General features: G+C 59.3%; 1 protein-coding gene across 1 annotated transcript; it reads left to right on the top strand.

The window, feature by feature from the left end:
- The first annotated feature begins 165 nt into the window (after positions 1-165).
- Tsp_15723 (conserved hypothetical protein) lies at positions 166-632 on the top strand. The gene is given in 2 exon segments (XM_003370113.1): positions 166-345; positions 360-632. 2 exon segments carry the CDS (start codon positions 166-168, stop codon positions 630-632), a joined length of 453 nt encoding a protein of 150 aa, XP_003370161.1.
- Positions 633-1124: the final 492 nt, after the last annotated feature.

The following is a 1124-nucleotide window of genomic DNA, read 5'->3' as shown; positions in this document are numbered from 1 at the left end:
CCGGCCCTGATTTACCGTAGACCCGAGGAATTGCAAGCGCCTTACAAGGGTGCTTGCGTCCGGTCGGCCTGAGCTTCCAACCGCTAAAGAAAGAAATTCCACTCTACGCCATCGGCGCTCCGGCCCTCCACGACCTCCGAGAGTTGTGAGGCGACAACGTTCATGATGCCCAGTGAGTCCGAGAGCTTTCGCCACGTCCTTCCGGATGAAGGAGATTGCGGCCCCGGTGTCCAGCAGGCAATTCACCACCACGTGGTTTCCGTTTGGCCCATAAGCGCAAGCACGGGCGGTCTGGAGTCCTTTCCCGGAGGTGCTTCGCACGACCAAAAGACCCTGGTGGGTGCGGTCAGACTCTGAAGATCCTGTCGATTCCCTCGTCGAGAGCGGATGAAGGAGCCGATGATGCGCCTGGCGACATCCGTCCACGCCACAGGGTCGACCTCCTCGGCATCCTTTCGCCATATGCCCGGTCTCCAGACATCGAAAGCAGACTTCCTTGGTTCGCGCCATGTCTTTCCTCCTGGACAGGTCCGCCTTCAGGAACTTCTCACACTCTTCCGCCTTATGCTCCCCACCACAGAACGGGCAGCCCTTGGCGGCGACCACTGCCAACGCCGCCGCAGTTGATCTGATGCGATCCCCATATCTCTGTTCAGGACGCGACGGTTTCGACGAGGGCGTCCGTTGTTCCGACTTCACTGCAGGTGGTTTCGCTTCTTCTCCATTCGACTTGGCGAGCAGATTCGCCTGCCACTGAGCGAATTCCAAAAGCTTCTGCAGGTTGTCCTCTTCTTCGGCTGCATCCGGTCCGATGTTGGTGTCCCAGGCCCTTATCAACGCCGGGGGAAATTTGTCCAGCAACATCGGCATCAGGACCTCGCTTGCGGGGAGACGGCCGGCGAATGGATCTCTATCCAGAGCAGTGAGACAACGCAGATGTTTAGTCACTTCGTCCACCAGGGACTGGATGCCCCGCGCCGACATCTCGCGGCACGCTGGCTCCCTCCATAGGGCAGCCAAATGCTCGCGTATCACTTGTCTCGGTCGACCGAAACGCTTCTTCAAAATGTCCACGGCCTGGGGGTAGTTCTCGGGAGTGAGCGGGATGCCTTCAATGGCGTTCC

This window comes from Trichinella spiralis, assembly GCF_000181795.1.
Source record: "Trichinella spiralis strain ISS 195 chromosome Unknown Scfld1147, whole genome shotgun sequence".
Taxonomy (NCBI): Eukaryota; Metazoa; Nematoda; class Enoplea; order Trichinellida; family Trichinellidae; genus Trichinella; species Trichinella spiralis.
Note: the sequence above shows the minus strand (reverse complement) of the source record. Positions and strands in the feature narration are given on the sequence as shown.